Source organism: Perognathus longimembris, chromosome 13, assembly GCF_023159225.1.
Source record: "Perognathus longimembris pacificus isolate PPM17 chromosome 13, ASM2315922v1, whole genome shotgun sequence".
Classification (NCBI taxonomy): Eukaryota; Metazoa; Chordata; class Mammalia; order Rodentia; family Heteromyidae; genus Perognathus; species Perognathus longimembris.
This window is the reverse complement of record NC_063173.1, coordinates 15,835,199-15,859,661: the sequence shown is the minus strand read 5'-3', so window position 1 is coordinate 15,859,661 and position 24,463 is coordinate 15,835,199. Positions and strand designations below refer to the sequence as shown.

The following is a 24,463-nucleotide window of genomic DNA, read 5'->3' as shown; positions in this document are numbered from 1 at the left end:
TGTGGACTAGAACTCTCCAAAGACCATTTCCCAATAGAAAAATCAATTCCAACAGCTATCTCCATATGAAAATACTGTCACAAGAGCTAAGGAAGCAAGCAAGGGATCACAATACTTGGTTGTACACAATACCAAGAACATGCACCCTAAACATAGCAGGAAGGACAGCTTTGCATTATTGTCATCGTCCTTCCAATCCTGACCAACGCAGCACAGTGATGTCACCTGCTTGTGGGAAAGATAGGAAAACAAGCATAAGATTTTGCAGTAGTCTGTCACACTGAGCCTGGATCGAAACACCCACCTCTGGGCTAACTCTCATGGCCCTGGTTCTAGGCTTGCACCTGCTGAGTGAGCCCCAAGACCTGCCTTGGTTGCAGATGAGAACCTGTAACTCCCGGACCTCGTTTCCAATCTACATCATCATTGACTAAGCTCAGGGAATGTGGCCTTCAAACAAACCTTAATGGCAGGGAAGTGTTCATGGCCCGTGAGTTGAATACTTCGGTAAACACGTTAAACTATGTGATATATTAAAAAGTAATTGGCTTTAAAAAGAAAACTCAACAAAGACTAGAAACCTGTAGATTGATATCAAATAGTTTAACACATTTGTGTATGTCAATTTGCATATATATGCACACATAGATAGATATGTATGCATGTGTATGTACATGTGGAGAGAACATACAGTTATTAGATACTTAAAGAGTCACTGTTGAAAATGTATCAAATTAGCAAATCACATTGCCTCAGAAATAAAGCAAAAAGCAATACAAACACACACATGCATACATGCATGCACACACACACACGTTATAAATACAGTGGAGTGCCCTAAACCAAAACAAAGTAATAATAAAAATTGAAAATAACAGCAGGAAAAAAAAAACCTTGCTTAGAGAGCAAGGATTTGGTTAGTGACCATTTTCTCATCAGAAACTATAGGTTAAAATGGATTCCCTTTTCTGATAGTCAGTGCCCTTAACATTATTTGGAACTCAAATGTTGGTGATAATAGTAGTTCAGAGGGGCTGGGGATATGGCCTAGTGGCAAGAGAGCTTGCCTCCCATACATGAAGCCCTAGGTTCGATTCCCCAGCACCACGTATACAGAAAATGGCCAGAAGGGGCTCTGTGGCTCAAGTGGCAGAGTGCTAGCTTTGAGCAAAAAGAAGCCAGGGACAGTGCTCAGGCCCTAAGTCCAAGTCCCAAAACTGGCAAAAAAATAAAATAAAATAAAATAGTAGTTCAGAGCACACATTCTTTCATCCTATTTGGCCTATATTTCAAACTTGGATTTAACTTTACCAATTGAATTCTGGGTAAGTACATTAGATAAAGTGTCATCTTTGAAATAAGGCAATGGGAACACTGAGCTCACCAAATCACAGTAAGGATTAAATGAGAACAGTGGGCAATGACTTGCATCCAACAGACATCAGAAGGGTTGTGGTAGGCTTGCTACAACTAGTGTTAGCAAGAGAGTTAGATTCAATTTTCCCATTGAGGTCACTGTTTCTACCATCTTCCATAAGATCCTTAGCCAATCACCAAATAGTAGTTATCTGCTTAACATTTGGATAGTAAGAGATTTGTGTCTTATCTTAGGTTCTTTTGCTTCATAGTTCTCTGTCTATATGAATTTTAAAATATTTATACCTTTGAGTACAAAAAGATGTGTTTTCTTAAGTAATTGTGTTGCTTAACATTAAGCTTGGTGTATCATCCCTCCTCAAATTTCTCACTATGACTAATGGCCTTTCTTTTATCTTTCACCACAAAATACTTACAAATGAATGGATGTTGAGTGAAAGAAGCTAATAATACCATTTTAGATTTTCCAGTGTAGTATTTTTACCTGATAAAATTAAACTAGTAAACAATATTTAGCTATCTGAACATTTGCTCAAGTGTTCTCTCTGTAATTATCAAGGGCAAGTGAACTGATTCTTGCAGCAAAAGAAAGGAATGGATCTCTTGAGGACTGACAAAAGTCTTGGTAGATTAATTGTGTTTGTGAGTAACCTGTTTGATATTCACCTGAGAATGTGATAATAATCCCCAGTGTATTTGAGTCAGCAGAATCTTCTATTTTAGCCCCAAAGATGAGCAATAATACAAGGGACAACATCACTGCTGATGGATCCTTAAATTCTCACTGTAAAATGGATGATTTTGTATTTTAAGAGGTAAGATTTGGGCTGATGTGGGTGAATCTATTTTTACTAATTTTCCATTACTATTTGAACATTTCATTGGTGGAAGTTGTAGACTGCATTCACAACTCATGGCTTAGACATAGGGCAGATACAATTAAGTAGTCAGCTAGCAAATGACTTCAGCTGAATTAACTTAAGTTTCCATAGTGCAATTAATGTGAATAAATAGGCATAATTCCATTTTGAAAAATTATTCATTTTCTGCACATAAGAAACCAGCACGGTCCTTAATAGTCTTTAAACTTAGCATTTAGCCATGATACTTATAAACTCAATGACTTTGCCCTGTTTTTATGGCTTCCACTTGTAAATATCTTGTAGGCAAATCTACTTTGATTAATTACTCTAGCATCACAAGAATCAAACACTGGGAGTCAAAAGTGACACAAACTATACCTGTTTGAATCAGGTGCACATCTTAGGCTGGAGATTTATTCTTTATACTGTGTTTGAAATATTATTTCATCCTGTAACAAACATTTTTCATAGGTTTGAAAAAGACAACTCTACCAATTAGATCTAAACGTATTCATATATTTTGCCTTGTTTTGAGATTGATTCTTCAAACAAGTTGATAATATATCTTCACTGGAATTAATAAAATGTTTAAGAAAATTGTAATCAGTAATTGCATTGTGAAAATTATTATTATTTTTTTTGCCAGTCCTAATCCTTGAACTCTGGGCCTGGGCACTATCCCTAAGCCCTTTTAGCTAAAAGCTAGCACTCTACCACTTGAGGCATAGCACCACTTCTGGCTTTTTCTGAGATTAATTGGAGACAAGAGTCTCACTAACTTTCTTGTCTGGACTGGCTTTGAACCACAGTCCTCAGATCTCAGCCTCTTGAGTATCTAGGATGACAGGTGTGAGGCACCAGCACCTGGCTCAAAAATGTTTTAAACTCCAATTTCCTTCTTGTGGTGTCAAGAAAATTATTTCTTCTCCGTTTTCAAAAATATGGTCTCAGGAGTCTGAGACCTGAGGATTGAGGTTTAAAACCAGCACAGGCAAACAAATTCGCAAGACTCTTATTTCCAACCAACTCAACAAAAGCCTGGAATTATAGGTGTGTCTCAAGTGCTAGAGAGCCAGCCTTGCCAAAAAAAAAAAAAAAAGCAAGATCTTAAGGCCCTGAGTTTAATCCCAGGTACCAGCAGAAAAAGAAAGCTAAAAATGGTAGGTTTGGGGTGTATCTCAGTAGTAGAGGATTTGACTATCATAATATTATGAGTTTGATTCCCAGGACTGCAAAATAATAAAATAAAAATGAAATCGAAAGCTAAAAATGGAATTTAAAAATGGCCTTGTTTAACTGGTAGATTTGGCAAATCATGTAACTAGGCTTCACCTTTTTGTTTATTATCAGAAAATTAAAACTCTAAGTTGTAATCTCTCCAATTACAACTGTACTCAAATTAGTAAGCATTAATTTTGTTTAAAAAATGATTGCTAAAGGAATGAAATGAATTCAACCTACCTGCAGCTCACATGTATATATTATTACATCTTGTGCATTTTTACATAAATTACTTAGCATTTTCAAACTCATTTTACTTATTGGCAAGTTAAGAGAAGTAAAAATACTTAACGATCTTTAATAAAAATTAAAATGTAATTATATAATTTTAACACTGTGCTCATAATTAAGCACTCAGTAAATATCAGTCATAACACAGTTTCATTATATAATCTTATATTTATACAATGAAATCTGTTTTGCTATGGTTTGATACCATTGTGTAATTCTCAAAAATATATCATTAAGATATTTGCTTTCATACCATGTTGGTTCATTTTACAATATACATAAAGATACATACCATCTGAAGAAAGAAGCCTGGTATTTAAGATAAAACAATTTTTAAACTGTAGAAAGACTCATTGCACATAAATATTTAATACAATTTCAAAGGCAAATTACAAAACTCAATATACATTTTTGAATTACACTGTTTACAATAATCTGGATGTATATATTAATAAAATGTAACATATTAATAAGTTCTTTCCTGTAATCTTTTCATAGAAGATTTGGTTGCAAATAGCATATTACCTCATGGATTCCCTGGTGGAGGGGAACCACACTGCAGTGACAGAGTTCATTTTATTGGGCTTAACACAGGATCCAGTCCTTCGGGTCATCCTCTTCATCATCATCCTGGGTATCTACCTGGTCACCATATCTGGCAATCTCTGCACAATCCTTCCCATCAGAGTCTCCACTCAGCTCCACCACCCCATGTACTTTTTCCTCAGCCATTTAGCTTTTGCTGACATGGTCTTTTCATCTTCGGTCACACCCAACATGTTGGTTAATTTCCTGGTAGACAGAAATATGATCTCCTACCATGGATGTGCCATCCAGCTTGGCACAGCTGTTTTCTTTGGGGCAGTTGAGTGCTTTCTTCTGGCTGCCATGGCCTATGATCGCTTCATGGCCATCTGCTATCCACTGCTCTATTCAACCAAAATGTCCACACAAGTCTGTGTGCAGTTCTTTGTAGTAGCTTACATAGCTGGTTGTTTAAATGCTTCATCCTTTTCTATTTCTTTCTTTTCTTTGGTGTTCTGTGGATCGAACAGAGTCAATCATTTCTTTTGTGATTTTGCTTTTTTTGAAGAAAAAGTAACGAAATGGACAGATTACTTATGAGATTAATGAAAAAAAGGAGAGGAGATTGAAATCATTAAGATTAGAGATACCACAGGAAACATTACAGAAAACATCCAAAAAAAAAAATAAATGATTATGAAGAACTACTTTCAACACCTATACCCACAAAAGAAAGAAACTCTAGAAGAATTGGACAACTATTTAGAAACATTCAATCTGCCTACACTGAACCAAGAAGATATAAGCCAATATAAATAAGCCAATAACATTCAATGAGATACAGGGAGTAATCAAAAGTCTTCCAAAAAGGAAAAGCCCAGGCCTGGATGGATTCATCGCTGAATCTTATAAGACTTTTAGAGATCGGCTAATAGTAATATACCTCACATTTTTCTGTGGATAGAAATGGGGGGAGAAATTCCGAACTCATTCTATGAAGCCAATATCACACTCATCCCAAAACCAGGAATGGATCCAACAAAAAATAGAACTACAGACCAATTTCTCTCGTGAATACAGATGCAAAGCTCTTCAATAAAATACTAGACAACAGAATCCCAAAACTAATTTAAAAATCCTACATCATGACCAAACTCCCTTCACCCCACAGATGCAAAACTGGTTTAAGAAAGACAAATTAATAAATGTAATTCACCCTCTAAACAGAGCCAAGGACAAGAACCACATGATCTTATCAAAAGATGCAGAAAAAATGCAACACCTATTCATGTTCAAAGCTTTGGAGAACCTAGGAATAGAAGGAACCTTCATTAAAACAATAAAGATTATAGGTGACAGACCAGCAGCCAGGATTACACAGAAGAGTTAAAAACTAAAACCGTTTCCCCTAAAATCAGGAACAAGGCAAAGATGTCCACCTCTTCAATATAGATCTGAAATTCTTAACAGGACCAACAAGGCAAGAAAAGGGCATAAAAGGATTCACCAAAGGAAAGAAGAGATTGGACTATTTCTATTTGCAGATCACATCATCTTATACCTAAAGGATCCTCAAAAGTCCACTCACAAACTCCTAGAGCTGGTCAATCAAAGTAGCAGGATAAAAACTTAATCCACAAAAATCAATAGCCTTTCTGTTTGCCAACAATGTATAAGCACAAAGGGAAATCATAAAAACAACTGCATTACAATGGCCTCAAAAAGTAAAAAACCTAGGAATTAACCAAACCAAAGATGTAAAAGATCTTTACAGAAAAAACTGTATAAATCTGAAGAAAGAAATCAAAGAAGGCAGCAGAAAATGGCAAGACCTTCCATGTTCATGAACGTATAGGATCGATATTGTGAAAATGGCCATACTTCCAAAAATATTATACAAATTCAATGATATCCCCATCAAAATCCAAATGATGTTCTATACTGACATAGAGAAAACATACCAAAAATTCATACGGAACAACAAAAGACCTAGAATAGCAAAAGCAATTGTAGGCAAAAAAAAAAAGCAATGTGGGTGTTATCACAAGACTATATTTCAAACTCTACTATAGAGCCATAATAACAAAAACAGCTTGGTATTGGCACAAAAATAGAACCGAAGATTAATAGAACAGGTTAGAAGTCCCAGAAATAGAATCGCATACTTACAGTCATCTCATATTTGACAAAGAAGCCAAAGACACAGTGGAATAAATATAACTTCAATAATTTGTGTTGGGAAAACTGGGCATCCATATGCAGAAAACCAAAGGTGGATCCCCGCTTGTTACCATGCACTAATAGCAATTCAATGTGGATCAAATATCTCAAGACTTGAAACTCTGAAACTACTACAGAGAGAGCAGGAGAAACATTAGAACTTGTAGGTATAGGCAGGAACTTCCTGAATAGATTCTCAGGGGCACAAGTGATAGGAGAGAGTCTGGGCAAGTGAGACTACACTGCATTAAATCAAAAAGTACAGATAAGGGCATAGTAACTAAACTAGAAAGGTAGTCAAACGAATGTCAAAAGATCTTTACCAACAATACATCAAAAGCCTAGTATCCAATATGCACAGGGAGCTAAAACACTTACCCGTCCTAAACATAATACATCAAATTACTAAGTGGATAAGGGAGGTAAGGAGAGACTGACTTCTCAAAAGCAGAAGTAAGAATGACAAAGAAACACATGAGGAAGTGCTCCTAGTCCCTGGCCCTAAAGGAAATAAATGCACATCAAAACAGCCGCGAGACACCATCTTATCCCAGTTATCATTTTGAATTCTAACAATAAATGCTGGTGGTGATGTGGGGAAAAAGAACCCTACTGTACTGTTGGTTAACTAGTATAATCACTCTGGAAAGCAGTCTGGAGGTTCCTCAACAGCAAAACATAGACCTTCCCCTATGTTCCGGCCATACCACTCCTAGGCATCTACCCTGAATATGAAACCAGGGTATAATAAGGACACCTGCACATCCAAGTTCATTGCTGCACTCTTCACAATAGCCAAGATAGGGAAACAACCCAGAAGCCCCACAATAGATGAATAGATTCAAAACATGTGATATCTATATACAATAGAATTTAAAATAGCCATTAGAAAGAATGATATCATTAGCAGGGAAATGGATGGAACTAGAACACAGCATGTTAAGTGAGGTAAGCCAAGATCAGAGAAACAAATGGCACATGTTCTCTCTGATATATGAAAGTCAGATATAAAAGGCACTGGGATATGACAAATTACACAGGGTTCTAGACACTCAGACACAGTGAGACCAAAAGAGGATAGTGTTGGGAGAGAACACAAAGGCGCAATACCAAAGCACTTCTTTATATGTATATAAAATAATATGCATACTGAAATGATCTCTAAAGCTATGGAAATAAAGGAGTTTTTTGTTAATTTGTTTTTTTTTCTTTGCTAATGATTCTGTATTCTTTACCTCATATATGGTGTATTCATGGGCACTTCTATGGGAGAGTGAGGAGGAGGGCACAGAATCCTAGGAAAACGGGTGGAAAAGTTCAGCAGTGGAATGCATTGGACATTGATGAAAGTGAACTGTACAACTTGTGGGATGAGATGGGAGGGAGGGAATGGGAGAGAATGAAGGACAGATGGCGCTGTATCAAAGGAAATGTAGTTATTACCTGACACACATAAATGTAATCCCTCTGTATAACACCTCTATGATAATAATAAAATAAAATGTCAATGTTATTATTTATCTTTAAAAAGTTAATGTTATTATTTCATTCTATGTATTTAATACTATTTTTAATTACATCAATCAAAATAAATTTGGAAACAATATTTCTATATGAGATAATTTGTTTATTTAAACTCTTATAAATATTAAAGTTTGGAAATGTATACATGAGCATCTTGATGGAAGCAAAAGAATAAATTGACCCCCAGAGAATTGGTAGCATCTTGGAAGATCAGTTGTGTTGCGGTGGGAATTGGGTTGTACAATAGCCACTCCCAAACCTAATGAGGCTCCATGATGCCTTCTAATTCATAGCTGGATCTCCAGCTTCATCCGGGATTCCTCCACAAGGGAAAACAAATACCACCTAATTTGGACAAAGCACAAGATATTAGTCTTTTTATGCATTCACTTTTTCATGCTTCTTACATTTATGAAATGGTGTAATTCTTATGAGCACTTGTATGTAACAATTGATAATTTAGGTAAACTGAAAAAATTTAAACACATACCTAATTCAAATCAGCTCAAACAGAAATTAAACAGGAGGGTCTTTTGATAATTAAAAAAATTTAATGAATATATGAAAAAATAGAGCTAGCAATACCTATTAAATTTTATTAAATACTAAAGACATTTAATGAAATAATAATTCTACTCTGACATAAGTTCACTGAGGCTAAAGCGTGCATATTTCAACACAAGAATAACACATGACAAGTCTTGATACCAGAACCCAACAAGCACAAAAGAAAATTCAATTATAGCCTAGCTTCATTTTTATGAAAATAGACAAAAATAATTTACAGAACATTAGCAACTTTATCAGTAGTTTATGAACCCCATAGTGTATTAACATGAGATTAAGTGCATTCTAGCAAGAACACGTAGGTTTCATTTAAGAACCTCGGGAGAGAAATTGAAATCATTGAAAAGAATTAATCAGAATTCAATTAAAGTCAAAATATTCTGTTAATTTGTTTTCCCTGACAGTAACAATAAATGTCATGAAGCTTCATTACAGAATTATGGACAAATGTACTGCTTGGTATTTCATACTAGACCATAGGAGAAATATAAAAATCCTGAGTGGTATTTTTGAGACATGTGCTACATGTTGTATATCCAGTACCGGTTCTCAGAAAAACTGTGTAACATTTTCAGATACAATAAAAAGGTATCACTACGGACTTTGCAGTATTTACTTTTTGCTTGAAAGTATTTGACAAAACAATGTAACTATTCACTTATGAGGTTGTACAAAATACCAAATATATGTATGTATATATACATATATACACACACATATATATGGTGTGGTGTGTGTGTGTGTGTGTGTGTGTGTGTGCAAATGTGGGGGAGGGCAGTCCTGGGGCTTGAATTCAGGGCCTGAACTAGGTACCCGAGCTGTTTTGCTCAAGGTAGGACTCTACTACTTGAGCAACAGCTCCATTTCCAGCTTTATGGGGGTAGTTAATTGCAGATAAGCATCTTGTACTTTCTTGCCTGGGATGGCTTTGAATCAGAATCCTCAGATCTTAGCCTTCTCAGTACCTAGAACTACAGGCATGAGCCACCAGCACCCAGCTCAAAATAGTATACTTTGAAATAATAAAAAATATACCAGAGCTACTTTATCTAATTAAAAATGTGATAGAATACATCACTGGGACAGAAGATGAAACAAATTAAACAATTGATAAGTTCATAGACAGACTATATTAAATTACAATGTTGGACATAAAATATGGAAAAGGAGTAAAGAGAAATAAAGGTTACAAGACAATTGGAAGAACTTAAAAGGATAACCAACTGAGTTACTGTAGCTCAAGAGGGCGAATTCCTTTAATCAATGGGTTAAAGATTCCCTTCTTAGAATACCAAATTCGAGAGACACAGGGTAAAAAAGAGAAATAACTACAAAAGCAATACTTGCAAAACTGTTTGGTGTAAGTGAACTGAACACCAGGGGGGTAGGGAAAGGGGGGGACATGAGGGACAAGGCAACAAACAGTACAAGAAATGTATCCAATGCCCAACGTATGATACTGTAACCTCTCTGTACGTCAGTTTGATAATAAAAATTTGAGAAAAAAAAAAAAGATTCCCTTCTTAAACTCCTCATCATTTCAACACCTACCCAAAATCACTCAAGGTACGGAAATGAACTAATGTTATGGCCTTCAGGGAACTTAAGATACAAATTAATATAGTACAGGAAACATTCTGGGGGGGAAACTTTTAAAGAATTTTTAGCCAATTTTGTTTTATAACAACAGTTGATGGCCTCAATCACAATTTCAGTGAGATATTATAACAGCACTTCAAACCTTTCAGTTGGTACATGATCTCAAAATGAACCAATCTTACTACAACTTGCACAATGGATAATTACGTACCAATGATTGTAGGACCATTTCAGAAAGTCAGTTTACTTTTAGGTATAGATATAAATATTATTTCCATAATAAAGCTAGAAAATACCAAACCTGACTAACAAAATATTTTCCTCCCAAGTTCTCTCCTCAAAGCCCCTTTGACCTCATTATTCCTGAGGCTGTAGATGAGGGGGTTCAACATGGGGATGACCACCATGTAGAACACAGATATCACCTTGTTCTGGTCAGTGGAAAAGCTGGATTTGGGCATCACATAAATAAACAAAACTGTCCCATAAAACAGAGTGACCGCAGTGAGGTGGGAGGTGCAGGTGGAGAAGGCCTTGTGGCGGCCCTCTGTGGAGCGCATCTTCAGGATGGTGATGAGGATGTAGATGTAGGAGATGGCTATGACAATCACTGTGATCACAAGGATGGAGCCAGCAGTGAGTGTGGAAAGAAGTATGAGGACACTGTCTTCAGAACAGGCAACTTCAAGTAGAGGAGCAAAATTTTTTACTTTCTATTTCATTGATTTCTGCTATAATCTTTGCCACTCTCTCCATCTAGTAGTTTTAGATTTGTTTTTCTAGCAGTTTTAATTGCATCATCATGTTATATACTTGAGTTGTGTCTGTACCCATAAAATCTATAAACTGTTTTGTTGAATGCAAACTCTGTACAACTACTAAAAGATAATAAAAATTCTTTTCAAATTTTTATTATCAAACTGATGTACAGAGAGGTTACAATTTCATACGTTAGGCATTGGATACATTTCTTGTACTGTTTGTTACCTTGTCCCTCATACTCCCCTCCCTCCCCCACTTTCCCTTCTCCCCCCCCCCCCAGGTGTTCAGTTCACTTACACCAAACAGTTTTGCAAGTATTGCTTTTGTAGTTGTTTCTCTTTTTTTCCCTGTGTCTCTCAAATTTGGTATTCCCTTTGAATTTCCAGCTTCCAATACCAGTAAACACGGTTTCCAATATACTCAGATGAGATTACAGAGATAGTGTAGGTACAACCACAGGAAGGTGATACAAGAACATCATCAATAATAGAAGCTACAGATACACATAGGACGTTGAAAGTAGTTACAACTGTGATATAACAATTGTTTCCATAACATGGAGTTCATTTCACTTAGCATCAACTTAGGTGTTCATAAGGGTATAGCTATTGGGCCTTGTGATGCTCTGCTATGACTTGCCTAAACCTGTACTAATTATTCCCAATAAGGGAGGCCATAGAGTCCATGTTTCTTTGGGTCTGGCTCACTTCACTTAGTATAACTTTTTCCAAGTCCTTCCATTTCCTTACAAATGGAACAATGTCATTCTTTCTGATAGAGGCATAAAATTCCATTGTGTATATGTACCACGTTTTCATGATCCATTCGTCTACTGAGGGGCATCTGGGTTGGTTCCAGATTCTCGCTATGAAAAATTGTGCTGCGATGAACATTGTTGTGCTGGTGGCATTACTGTGATTTTGTTTGTGGTCTTTTGGATAGATACCCAAAAGTGGGGCTGCTGGGTCATAGGGGAGTTCTATATTGAGCCTTCTGAGGAATCTCCATACTGCTTGCCAGAGTGGCTGAACCAGTTTACATTCCCACCAACAATGAAGTAAGGTTCCCTTTTGGCCACATTCCCTCCAACAATTGTTATTGTTAGTTTTCTTGATATATGACAAAAAGGTCATTATCTAATGTTAAGTTATTCATCAAGGGGATATCACACGTGTGTGTGTGTGTGTGTGTGTGTGTGTGTGTGTGTGTGTGTGACTATTATTTCTACCAGGCTTCTGAAGAGTTATTTCATCATCACCTCTGTATCATCGCTCTCATTCACTTTTTCTTTTCACCTTCCTGCAAGTTTTAGAATTGCTCCATCTTCAATTCGATAAGTTCCCTAAAGGCAGAGAAAGATTGAGGAGTAGAACTCTCCGAAGACCATTTCCCAATAGAAAACTCAATTCAACAGCTATCTGCACATGAAAATACTGTCACAAGAGCTAAGGAAGCAAGTGAGGGATCACAATATTTGGTTGTACACAATAGCAAGAACATGCATCCTAAACAGAGCAGGAAGGACAGCTTTGCGTTATTGTCATCGTCCTTCCAATCCTGACCAACGCAGCACAGTGATGTCACCTGCTTGGGGGAAAGATAGGAAAACAAGCATAAGATTTTGCAGTAGTCTGTCACACTGAGCCTGGATAGAAACACCCGCCTCTGGGCTAACTCTCATGGCCCTGGTTCTAGGCTTGCACCTGCTGAGTGAGCCCCAAGACCTGCCTTGGTGGCAGATGAGAACCTGTAGCTCCTGGGCCTCATCTCCAATCTACATCATTATTGACTAAGCTCAGGGAATGTGGACTTCAAACAAACCTTAATGGCAGGGAAGGGTTCATGGCCCATGAGTTGAATACTTTGGTAAACACATTATAACTATGTCAGGTAATTTCACAGGTAATTAGCTAAATATAACCATTCTCCAATACATATATAATAGATACATATATTATGCATATATACATATACATATATATACTTCACTACATCATATGATACACTAGGAAAACAATTACAACTGACAAATACAAAATAAAATTAAAATTACACCATGTGATATATTAAAAAGTAAATGGCTTTTTAAAAACTCAACAAAGACTAGAAACCTGTAGATTGATATCAAATAGTTAAACACATTTGTGTATGTCAATTTGCAAATATATGCACACATAGATATATATGCACGTGTATGTGCATGTGGAGAGAACATACACTTATTAGATACTTGAAGAGTCACTGTTGAAAATGTCTCAAATTAGCAAATACTATCATATTACCTCATAGATAAAGCAAAAAGCAGTAAAAATACACACATGCATACATGCATATGTGCGCGCACACATACACACCTTATAAATACAGTGGAGTGCCCAAAAACAAAAACAAAATAATAAATCTTGAAAATAACAACAGAAAAACCAACCTAATTCACTTAGAGAGCAAGGATTTGGTTAGTGACCGTTTTCTCATCAGAAACTATAGGTTAAAATGGATTCCCCTTTCTGATAGTCAGTGCCCTTAACATTATTTGGAACTCAAATGTTGGTGATAATAGTAGTTCAGGGCACACATTCTTTCATCCTATTTGACCTATATTTCAAACCTGGATTTAACTTTACCAATTGAATTCTGGGTAAGTACATTAGATAAAGTGTCATCTTTGAAACAAGGCAATGGGAACACTGAGTTAACCAAATCTCAGTAAGGATTAAATGAGAACAGTGGGCAATGACTTGCATCCAACAGACATCAGAAGGGTTGTGGTAGGCTTACTACAACTAGTGTTAGCAAGAGAGTTAGATTCAATTTTCCCATTGAGGTCACTGTTTCTACCATCTTCCATAAGATCCTTAGCCAATCACCAACTAGTAGTTACCTGCTTAACGTTTGGATAATAAGAGATTTGTGTCGTATCTTAGGATCTTTTGTTTCATAGTTCTCTATCTATATGAATTTTAAAGAATTTATGCCTTTGAGTACAAAAAGATGTGTTTTCTTAAGTAATTGTGTAGCTTAACATTCAGCTTTTTGTATCATCCCTCCTCAAATTTCTCACTATGACTAATGGCCTTTCTTCTATCTTCCACCACAAAATACTTACAAATGAATGGATGTTGAGTGAAAGAAGCTAATAATACCATTTTAGATTTTCCAGTGTAGTATTTTTACCTAATAAAATTAAACTAGTAAACAATATTTAGCTATCTGAATGTTTGTTCTAGTGTTCTCCCAGTAATTATCAAGGGCAAGTGAACTGATTCTTGCAGAAAAAGAAAGGAATGGATCTCTTGAGGACTGATAAAAGTCTTGGTAGATTAATTGTGTTTGTGTGAATAAACTGGTCAATATTCACCTGAGAATGTGATAATGATCCCTAGTGTATTTGAATACATATTTGAATCAGCAGAATCTTCAGTTTTAGCCCCAAAGATGAACAATAGTACAAGGGACAACATCACTGCTAATGAATCCTTAAATTCTCACTGTAAGATGGACGATTTCTTATTTTAAGAGGTAAGATTTGGGCTGATGTGGGTGAATCTGTTTTAGTAATTTCCCTTTACTATGTGAAAACATTTCATTCATGGAAGTTGTAGAGTGCATTCACAACCCATGGCTTAGACATGGGACAGATACAATCAAGTAGTCAGCTAGCAAATGACTTCAGCTGAATTAACTTAAGTTTCCATAGTGCAATTAATGTGAATAAATAGACATAATTCCATTTTGAAAAATTATTCATTTTCTACACATAAGAAACCAGCACGGTCCTTAATAGTCTTTAAACTTAGCATTTAGCCACGATACTTATAAATTCAATGACTTTACCCTGCTTTTATGGCTTCTACCTATAAATATCTGGTAGGATACTTTGATTGAATGCTCTAGCATCACAAGAATCAGACACTGGGAGTCAAACAGTGACATAAACTATAGCTGTTTGAACCAGGTGTACATCTTATGTGGAGATTTATTCCTTATACTATGTTTCATTCTGTAACAAACATTTTTCATAGGTTTGAAAAAGACAACTGTACTAATTGTGTTCTAAATATATTCCTACATTTTGCCTAGTTATTAGATTGATACTTTTAAAAACTTGATAATATATCTTCACTGGAATTAGTAAAATGTTTAATAAAATTATAATCAGTAATTTCATTCTCAAATTTCCTATTTTTTTTTTGCCAGTCCTATTCCTTGAACTCTGGGCCTGGGCGCTGTCCCTAAGCACTTTTTGCTCAAAGCTAGCACTCTACCCCTTGAGGCATAGCACCACTTCTGGATTTTCCTGAGATTAATTGGAGACAAGAGTCTCACCGATTTTCCTGCCTGGGCTGGCTTTGAACCACAGTCCTCAGATCTCAGCCTCTTAAGTAGCTAGGATGACAGGTGTGAGGCACCAGCACCTGGCTCAAAAATAATAAAAACTCCCATTTTCTTCTTGTGATGTTGAGAAAATTATTTCTTCTTTGTTTTTAAAAATATGGTCTCAGGAGTCTGAGATGAGAGGACTGAGGTTTAAAACCAGCACAGGCAAACAAATTCACAAGACTTATTTCCAACCTACTCAGCAAAAAGGTGGAATTATAGGTGTGTCTCAAGTGCTAGAAGGCCAGCCTTGATTAAAAAAAAACAAGCAAGAGCTCAAGGTCCTGAGTTTAATATGAAGGTACCAGAAGAAAAAGGAAGTTGAAAATAGTAGGTTTGTGGTATATCTTGGTAGTAGAGCATTTGACTAGCATAAGGTCATGAATATGATCCCCAGAACTGCAAAATAATAAAATAAGAATAAGATAGAAAGGTACAAATGAAATTTAAAAATGGCCTTGTTTAACTGATAGATATGGTGAATCAGGTAACCAGGCTTCTCCTTTTTGCATATTACCAGAAAAATAAAACTCTAAGTTGTAAGCTACCCAGTTACAAGTGTATTCAAATTAGTAACCATTATTAAATTGTTTTTTAAAAATGGTTGCAAAAGGAATGAAGTGAATTCAACCTACCTGCAGCTCACATCTATAGATTATTACATCATGTGCACTTTTACATAAATTACTTAACAATTTCAAACTCATTTTCCTTATTAGTAAGTTGAAAAAATAAAAATACTTAATGATATTTAATAGAAATTAAAATGTAATTATATATATATATTTAATACGGTGCTCATAATTAAGCACTCAGTAAATATCAGTGATAGCTCAGTTTTTTATTTATAACTTATACATTGTAATCTGTTTTACTATAGTTTGATTCCTTTGTGTAATTCTCAAAAAAATCATACTAGTAAGGCTTTTGCTTTCACGCCATATTGGTACATTTTACAATAATACATAAAGATACACAGCATCTGCAGACAGATACCCAGTGCTGAAGATAAAAATTTCTAAAGTGTAGAAAGACTCATTACACATAAATTTATAATACAATTTCAAAGGCAAATTACAAAACTCAATATAAATTTTTGAATTACACTGTTTACAAAAATGTAACATATTAACAAATTCTCTCATTTAATCTTTTTACTGAAGATTTGTTTGAAACAAGCATATTACCTCATGGATTCCCTGGTGGAGGGGAACCACACTGCAGTGACAGAGTTCATTTTATTGGGCTTAACACAGGATCCAGTCCTTCGAGTCATCCTCTTCATCATCATCCTGGGCATCTACCTGGTGACTGTATTGGGAAATCTCTGCACAATCCTTCTCATCAGAGTTTCCACTCAGCTCCACCACCCCATGTACTTTTTCCTTGGTCATTTAGCTTTTGTTGACATACTCTATTCATCTTCTGTCACACCCAACATGTTGGTCAACTTCCTGGTAGACAAAAATACAATCTCCTACCATGGATGTGCAATCCAGTTGTGTACATTTGTTTTCTTTGGGGCAGCTGAGTGCTTTCTTCTGGCTGCCATGGCCTATGATCGCTTCATGGCCATCTGCAACCCACTGCTCTATTCAACCAAAATGTCTACACAAGTCTGTGTGCAGTTCCTTGTAGTAGCTTACATTTGTAGCTGGTTGTTTAAATGCTTCATCCTTTTCTCTTTCTTTCTTTTCTTTGGTGTTCTGTGGATCAAACAGAATCAATCATTTCTTTTGTGATTTTGCTCCTCTACTTGAAGTTGCCTGTTCTGAAGACAGTGTCCTCATACTTCTTTCCACACTCACTGCTGGCTCCATCCTTGTGGTCACAGTGATTGTCATAGCCATCTCCTACATCTACATCCTCATCACCATCCTGAAGATGCGCTCCACAGAGGGCCGCCACAAGGCCTTCTCCACCTGCACCTCCCACCTCACTGCGGTCACTCTGTTTTATGGGACAGCTTTGTTTATTTATGTGATGCCCAAATCCAGCTTTTCCACTGACCAGAACAAGGTGATATCTGTGTTCTATATGGTGGTCATCCCCATGTTGAACCCCCTTATCTACAGCCTCAGGAATAATGAGATCAAAGGGGCTCTGAGGAGAGAACTTGGGAGGAAAATGTTTTCTTAGTCAGGTTTGGTATTTTCTAGCTTTATTATGGAAATAATATTTATACCTATACCTAAAAGTGGTCCTACAATCATTGGTACATATTTATCCATTGTGAAAGTTGTAGTAAGATTGGTTCATTTTGAGATCATGTACCAACTGAAAGGTTTGAAGTGCTGTTATAATATCTCACTGAAATTGTGATTGAGGCCATCAACTGTTGTTATAAAACAAAATTTGCTAAAAATCCTTTAAAAGGTTTTCCCTCCCAAAATGTTTACTGTACAATATTAGTTTGGATCTTAAGTTTCCTGAAGGCCCATAACATTAGTTCATTTCAGTTCCTTGTGTGATTTCGGTAGGTGTTGAAATGATGAGTTTAAGAAGGGAATCTTTAGCCCATTGATTAAAGGAATTCTCCCTCTTGAGCTACAGTAACTCAGTTGGTTATCCTTTTAAAGTTCTTCCATGTGTCTTGTAACCTTTATTTCTCTTTACTCCTTTTCCATATTTTATGTCCAACATTTTAATTTAATATACTCTGTCTATGAACTTATCAATTTTTTAATTTGTTTGATCTTCTTTACCAGTGATGTATTCTATCACATTTTTAATTAAAGTAGATCTGGTATATTTTTATTATTTCAAAATATAATATTTTGAGCTGGGTGCTGGTGGCTCATGCCTGTAGTTCTAGGTACTGAGAAGGCTAAGATTTGAGGATTCTGATTCAAAGCCATCCCAGGCAAGAAAGTACAAGATGCTTATCTGCAATTAACTACCCCCAAAAAGCTGGAAATGGAGCTGTTGCTCAAGTAGTAGAGTCCTACCTTGAGCATAACAGCTCGGGTACCTAGTTCAGGCCCTGAATTCAAGCCCCAGGACTGCCCTCCCCCACATGCATGCTTGCATGCGCACACACACACACACACACACACACATGCATGCACCCCCCCACATGATATATATGTGTATGTATATATACATACATACATATATGTAGTATTTTGTACAACCCCATTAGTGAATACATAGTTTTGTCAAATACTTTCAAGCAAAAAGTAAATACTGCAAAGTCCGTAGTGATACCTTTTTATTGTATCTGAAAATGTTACACAGTTTTTCTGAGATCTGCTACTGGATATACAACATGTAGCACATTTCTCAAAAATACCACTCAGAGTAAAGGAAATGCAAATCAAAACAACCCTGAGATACCACCTCACTCCAGTTAGAATGGCCTATACTCTGAACTCAGGCAACAACAAATGCTGGAGGGGGTGCGAGGAAAGAGGAACCCTTCTCCATTGTTGGTGGGAGTGCACATTAGTACAACCACTTTGGAGAACAGTATGGAGGTTTCTCAAAAAGCTCAACATAGACCTACCCTATGACCCAGCCATACCACTCCTAGGCATCTATCCTGAACAACAGGTCCCAAGATATCAAAAAGACATTTGCACTTCCATGTTTATCGCTGCACAATTCACAATAGCCCAAATATGGAAACAACCCAGTTGCCCCTCGACAGATGAATGGATCCCAAAATATGGTACCTATACACAGTGGAATACTACATAGCGATTAGAAATGGTGAAATATTGTTATTCACAGGGAAATGGTCAGAACTTGAACAAATAACGTTGAGCGAGACAAGCCTAGAGCACAGAAAACAAAGGGGCATGATCTCCTTGATATATGACTGTTAAGGTGGGGGAGGGGGAGACGGTAGAGACCAGGTCTGCAAAACCAAAAACTTCTTGTCAAATGGTATTTCCCACAGGTTTGGGTCAGCGACCCTACATTATGTAACTAAAACCAAACAATTACTCAACATGTAAAGGTCAAAAATAGACCTCTCAGTGTATGACAATAGCTCAAAAGCTATGTATGTACATTCAGATAAGACAAGGATAAGCAAACCCTATTGTCGACATTACACTTAAAGCCCTAGGAGAATTTCCTTTGGCGTAGGCCACGTGGCTACTGTATATGTTTTTGGTATTCTGTGTATTGTATATATGTCTACCTGACCTAGAGAAGGGAAAGAAAAACAGGGCGTAAGATATCACAAGAAATGTACACACTGCCCTACTATGTAACTGTACCCCTTTTGCACAACACCTTGTCAAAAAATTGTTTAATTAATAAATAAATTATAAAAAAAATACCACTCAGGATTTTTATATTTCTCCTATGGTCTAGTATGAAATACCAAGCAGTACATTTGTCCACAATTCTGTAATGAAGCTTCATGACATTTATTGTTACTGTCAGGGAAAACAAATTAACAGAATATTTTGACTTTAATTGAATTCTGATTAACTCTTTTCAATGGTTTCAATTTCTGTCCCGAGGTTCTTCAATTAAATCTACGTGTTCTTGCTAGAATGCACTTAATCTCATGTTAATACACTATGGTGTTCATAAACTGCTGATAAAGTTGCTAATGTTCTGTAAGGTATTTTTGTCTATTTTCATAAAAATAAAGCTAGACTATAATTGAATTTTCTTTTTTGCTACTTGGGTTCTGGTATCAAGACTTCTCATATATTATTCTTGTCTTGAAATATGCACACTGTAGTCTCAGTGAACTTATGTCAGAGTAGAATTATTATTTCATTAAATGTCTTTAGTATTTAATAAAATTTAATAGGTATTGCTATCTCTATATTTTCATGTACTCATTAAATTTCTTTAATTATTAAATGACCCTCCTGTTTAATTTCTGTCTGAGCTGATTTGAATTAGTTATGTGTTTAAAATTTTTCAGTGGGGGCTGAGAATATGGCCTAGTGGCAAGAGTGCTTGCCTCATATACATGAAGCCCTGAGTTCGATTCCCCAGCACCACATATATAGAAAATGGCCTGAAGTGGTGCTGTGGCTCAAGTGGTAGAGTGCTTAGCCTTGAGCGGGAAGAAGCCAGGGACAGTGCTCAGGCCCTGAGTTCAAGGCCCAGGAATGGCAAAAAATAATAATAATAATTAATTAATTAATTAATAAAATTTTTCAGTTTACCTAAATTATCAATTGTTACATACAAGTGCTCATAACTACTTTTACTCCTAATAATAGGTGTAAAGGGTGTATTTGTATTGCTTTTTTCCTTCCCTATTTGGCTATTTGTGTTTTGGACTTTCCTTTTATTTTTACAGGCTAAAAGGTAACAAAATCACTGCAAGAAAACAAGTATTTATTGATTTTCTTTCACTCTATGTTGACTTTCTATTTAATTAATATTAAAATTGTGTCCCTTTTATACCCTCCTTTTTATATTACTATTCTTCTCTAACTAATTGACATGAATGCAAAATTTATAGTTTTTAATGTTCTTCTAGTATGCCAATTGGTGTACAAACTCTTTGAGTTTTATAACTAGACTATGTCTTATCAACGTTGTCTCCCCTCTCCGTTTTTCTTTCTCTGTCTATGTTAGATGTTCAGGAGCCTCTTGCTTTACTTCATTTCTCATGTTCACTCAAATGGTATGCAGAGTGCTTATAGCGTATATGAATAGGTTCTTGTTATGTCGTGGTGACAGCCTCAGCGCCCCAAGATCAGCCCAGGATGCACAGGAACTCTAAATTGTGAGTCTCAGAAACTCAGGAACTGAGGGGCTAGAGCATTCTTTCTCCTTATTATAAAGTAATGTTCTTGACTGTGTTGATTAACACCGATATATTCTATCTATGTTTCTGCTTCTGTTGTTTCCACTGCCTCTCATTCTTGGTGTCTTGGTTTCATTGAGCTAGACATACTTATCTTAACAATTGATAGGATTAATTACAGCTTTGGTCATTTAATTGCATGTTCATTTTACCCTCATATAATATTAGTTTGCTCATCTAACAGGTTTGATCATCTCCTAGATATTTCCTAGAGATCTTGGCTGCATATCTCTGCAAGGCCTGATTACTTCCTATTTTCCTTTTTCCTGAGGATATATGTGAAGTGTGTCAATCGAACTTTTCACAGTACATTCGCCCATTTTTTACAAAAACTATGGCTGTGTTATACCAAAACAATACAAAATCTACAGCCTGTCCTAATGCCCTGTGTTAGTAACAATTTTTTCTGACTTGTCAAGTTCTGTTTTCACAAAGTGATAACTAAGTGCTCTGTATATTTTCTGTGTTCTCTTACTGACCGGTAATGCAATTCTTTGTTTTTTATAAGTCAAATATCGTATTAAGTTATACTTAACATTTCATCATTTGTTCTAATTGCTCTCACCATGGGATTAATTAAAATAACCAAAAAGGCTATTGTTAGACAAGAACTCCCAAGTAAATTTCAGGCATGTGAGTGGGATCTTCCATTCACAACCCTTTAGAGAGATGGTACCATGCCCAACATGAACTGTCCTCACCTCCTGCCATCCTTGCTCAAGTGCTTAGTGCCCACTGAGACCTGCACCGAACACTAATGTCCCTGGAACATCAACCTCCCACACTGGCCTGTTTATTGTTTCTCCATGGGATTTATTCCTCTCTTATAATTTATATGGTTTAAGTTTCCTATCTGAATCCTACACTCAAAAATATATTCCTTCTTAACTATTTCTCACTGTAGCATCAAAAGAGCAAATAGTTTCTTAAATATAAGAATTACAACATTTCATAAATGTAAGAAGCATGAAAAAGTGAATACATAAAAAGACTAATATCTTGTGCTTTATCCAAATTAGGTGGTATTTGTTCTCCCTTGTGGAGGAATCCCGGATGAAGCTGGAGATTCAGGTATGAATTAGAAGGCATCATGGAGCCTCATTAGGTTCCGGAGTGGCTATTGTACAACCCAATCCCACCGCAACACAACTGATCTTCCAAGATGGCACCAATTCTCTGGGGGTCAATTTATTCTTTTGCTTCCATCAAGATGCTCATGTATACATTTCCAAACTTTAATATTTATAAGAGTTTATCTCATATAGAAATATTGTTTCCAAATTTATTTTGACTGCTGTAATTAAAAATAGTATTAAATATATAGAATGAAATAATAACATTAGCTTTTTAAAGATAAATAATGACATTAACTTTTTATTTTATTATTATCATAGAGGTATTATACAGAGGGATTACATTTATATGTGTCAGGTAATAACTACATTTCCTATGATACAGCGCCATCTGTCCTTCATTCTCTCCCATTCCCTCCCTCCCATCTCCTCCCACGAGTTGTACAGTTCACTTTGATCAATGTCCAATGTATTCCACTGCTGAGCTTTTCCACCCTTTTTCCTAGGATTCTGTGCCCTCCTCCTCACTCTCCCATAGAAGTGCCCATGAATACACCATATATGAGGTAAAGAATACAGAATCATTAGCAAAAGAAAAAAAACTCCTTTATTTCCATAGCTTTAGAGATCATTTCAGTATGCATATTATTTTATATACATATAAAGAAGTGCTTTGGTATTGCGCCTTTGTATTCTCTCCCAACACTATCCTCTTTTGGTCTCACTGTGTCTGAGTGTCTAGAACCCTGTGTAATTTGTCATATCCCAGTGCCTTTTATATCTGACTTTCACATATCAGAGAGAACATGTGCCATTTGTCTCTCTGATCTTGGCTTACCTCACTTAACACGCTGTGTTCTAGTTCCAGCCATTTCCCTGCTAATGACATCATTCTTTCTAATGGCTATTTTAAATTCTACTGTATATAGATATCACATGTTTTGAATCTATTCATCTATTGAGGGCTTCTGGGTTGTTTCCCATGTTGGCTATTGTGAAGAGTGCAGCAATGAACTTGGATGTGCAGGTGTCCTTATTATACCCTGGTTTCATATTCAGGGTAGATGCCTAGGAGTGGTATGGCCGGAACATAGGGGAAGGTCTATGTTTTGCTGTTGAGGAACCTCCAGACTGCTTTCCAGAGTGATTATACTAGTTAACCAACAGTACAGTAGTTTTCTTTTTCCCCCACATCCCCACCAGCATTTATTGTTAGAATTCAAAATGTTGGCCAATCTAACTGGGATAAGATGGTGTCTTGTGGTTGTTTTGATGTGGATTTCCTTTAGGGCCAGGGACTAGGAGCACTTCCTCATGTGTTTCTTTGTCATTCTTACTTCTGCTTTTGAGAAGTCAGTCTCTCCTTACCTTCCTTATCCACTTAGTAATTTGATGTATTATGTTTAGGAAGGGTAAGTGTTTTAGCTCCCTGTGTATATTGGATACTAGGCCTTTGATGTATTGTTGGTAACCATCTTTTCACATTTGTTTGACTATCTTTCTAGTTTAGTTACTATGCCCTTATCTGTACTTTTTGATTTAATGCAGTGTAGTCTCACTTGTCCAGACTCTCTCCTATCTCTTGTGCCCCAGAGACTCTATTCAGGAAGTTTCTGCCTATACCTACAGGTTCTAATGTTTCTCCTACTCTCTCTGTAGTAGTTTCAGAGTTTCAAGTCTTGAGATCTTTGATCCACTTTGAATTGCTATTAGTGCATGGTAACAAGCGGGGATCCACTTTTAGTTTTCTGCATATGGATGCCCAGTTTTCCCAACACAACTTATTGAAGAGGTTATATTTATTCCACTGTGTCTTTGGCTTCTTTGTCAAATATGAGATGACTGTAAGTATGTGATTCTATTTCTGGGTCTTCTAACCTGTTCCATTGATCTTCGATTCTATTTTTGTGCCAATACCAAGCTGTTTTTGTTATTATGGCTCTGTTGAAGAGTTTGAAATATAGTATTGTGATAACACCCACATTGCTTTTTTTTTGCCTACAATTGCTTTTGCTATTCTAGGTCTTTTGTTGTTCCATATGATTTTTTGGTATGTTTTCTCTATGTCAGTAAAGAACATCATTTGGATTTTGATGGGGATATCATTGAATTTGTATAACATTTTAGATAGTATGGCCATTTTCACAATATCGATCCTATATGTCCATGAACATGGAAGGTCTTACCATTTTCTGCTGCCTTCTTTGATTTCTTTCTTCAGAGTTTTACAGTTTTTGCTGTAAAGATCTTTTACATCTTTGGTTGGGTTAATTCCT

The 24,463-nt window shown here is 36.2% G+C and overlaps 3 protein-coding genes across 3 annotated transcripts; 2 read left to right on the top strand and 1 right to left on the bottom strand.

Moving 5' to 3' along the window:
* Nucleotides 1-4,280: 4,280 nt before the first annotated feature.
* On the top strand, nucleotides 4,281-4,877 carry LOC125362425 (olfactory receptor 502-like). Its single transcript, XM_048361274.1, has one exon. It carries the CDS (start codon nucleotides 4,281-4,283, stop codon nucleotides 4,875-4,877), a length of 597 nt encoding a protein of 198 aa, XP_048217231.1.
* A 5,615-nt stretch (nucleotides 4,878-10,492) lies between these two features.
* LOC125362424 (olfactory receptor 478-like) lies at nucleotides 10,493-12,800 on the bottom strand. Its single transcript, XM_048361273.1, has 2 exons — nucleotides 12,771-12,800; nucleotides 10,493-10,900 (listed from the first exon to the last, which is right to left on the bottom strand). Exons 1-2 carry the CDS (start codon nucleotides 12,798-12,800, stop codon nucleotides 10,493-10,495), a joined length of 438 nt encoding a protein of 145 aa, XP_048217230.1.
* Nucleotides 12,801-16,516: 3,716 nt separating this feature from the next.
* Nucleotides 16,517-17,465, top strand: LOC125361548 (olfactory receptor 478-like). The gene is given in 2 exon segments (XM_048360077.1): nucleotides 16,517-16,978; nucleotides 16,980-17,465. Coding segments are annotated over 2 exon segments (948 nt in total).
* Nucleotides 17,466-24,463: the final 6,998 nt, after the last annotated feature.

What these genes read in the sequence shown, in the direction of transcription:
- LOC125362424 (XM_048361273.1), bottom strand. Translation starts at nt 12,800, where the DNA reads ATGGGCCATGAACCCTTCCCTGCCATTAAG. An exon ending in AACCCTTCCCTGCCATTAAG is followed by an intron (nt 10,901 to 12,770) that starts GTTTGTTTGAAG and finishes TCAATGAAATAG; the next exon opens with AAAGTAAAAAATTTTGCTCC.
- LOC125362425 (XM_048361274.1), top strand. Translation starts at nt 4,281, where the DNA reads ATGGATTCCCTGGTGGAGGGGAACCACACTGCAGTGACAGAGTTCATT.